Source organism: Mizuhopecten yessoensis, unplaced genomic scaffold (assembly GCF_002113885.1).
Source record: "Mizuhopecten yessoensis strain PY_sf001 unplaced genomic scaffold, ASM211388v2 scaffold5141, whole genome shotgun sequence".
Taxonomy (NCBI): Eukaryota; Metazoa; Mollusca; class Bivalvia; order Pectinida; family Pectinidae; genus Mizuhopecten; species Mizuhopecten yessoensis.
In genome coordinates, this window is record NW_018405900.1 from 220005 (window position 1) to 221102 (window position 1098).

At 43.1% G+C, this 1098-nt stretch overlaps 1 protein-coding gene across 1 annotated transcript in view; it reads right to left on the reverse strand.

The window, feature by feature from the left end:
* Nucleotides 1-838, reverse strand: part of LOC110450281 (transmembrane protein 53-A-like) — a 9071-nt gene extending 8233 nt beyond the window's left edge. The window contains exon 1 of the mRNA XM_021497737.1: nucleotides 393-838. Coding sequence (XP_021353412.1) covers nucleotides 393-449 — 57 coding nt within the window. The 5' untranslated portion in view covers nucleotides 450-838. The remainder of the gene's footprint in view (nucleotides 1-392) is intronic.
* Between the last annotated feature and the right edge of the window lie 260 nt (nucleotides 839-1098).

Here is a 1098-nt window from a genome sequence, read left to right on the forward strand (position 1 = left end):
AGGGGTCATGTAACAGTTTCAGTGGAGGGAGGGGTCATGTAACAGTTTCAGTGGAAGGAGGGGTCATGTAACAGTTTCAGTGGAGGGAGGAGTCATGTAACAGTTTCAGTGGAGGGAGGGGTCATGTAAGAGTTTCAGTAGAGGGAGGGGTCATGTAACAGTTTTAGTGGAGGGAGGGGTCATGTAACAGTTTCAGTGGAGGGAGGGGTCATGCTACAGTGCTCACTGTGGTCGAGTAGTAAAGATTAGATTATTAGTTACATACAATTATAAAAAAGACAGTGACCTAAAACTACATATAATTATACTAAGACCAATGTGTGTGCATATTCCGTTCGCTTATGAAATAGAATTATCACAAGACTGTAAACAATATTTAAGGCGATACTTACCACTCGACAAATAACACGTTCGATAGACGCTGCCATGTTGACAGTTTCAATCTGCATTCGTAGTAACCATATACAGATATATATATTATTGTTCAGGTAGTCTCGATCCGGAACCGATCGTCCGGTCCTTGGTTTCCGGTGAAGATAGCTATAGGCGCATGTGACTTTCGCCTAGCGAGTAAAAGAACGTTTCGTCGTTCTGAGAAGAATGCCCTTCCAAACACTGGTGAGTAACGATTTCAAATTCAGGTTTTGTGTTCTAGCTACAGTGTAACACAACACGAGTGACAAGAGTTGAAGATTGGTTAGAAGTTTATTCCGGTAATCTCAAGTGTTAGGATCGGTCTCTGTTGTCTGTGTACCTCCGTGTAGTCTATGGTGGCTGATATATGACATTTCGTCTTTTCGCTTTGTCGCCCGCGAAATAACGCCAAGCGAAATAACGAAATAACGCCAAAGCGCCAAAGCGAAAAGACGAAATAACGCCAAAGCGCCAAAGCGAAAAGACGCCAAAGCGCCAAAGCTAAATAACGAAATAACGCCAAAAGGAGGGAGAAAAGACGCCATTTTATCTCTTCGCTTTGGCGTTATTTTCACTTCGGTTTGGCGTTATTTCGTTATTTCGCTTTGGCGCTTTGGCGTTATTTCGTTATTTAGCTTTGGCGCTTTGGCGTTATTTCGTCTTTTCGCTTTGGCGCTTTGGCGT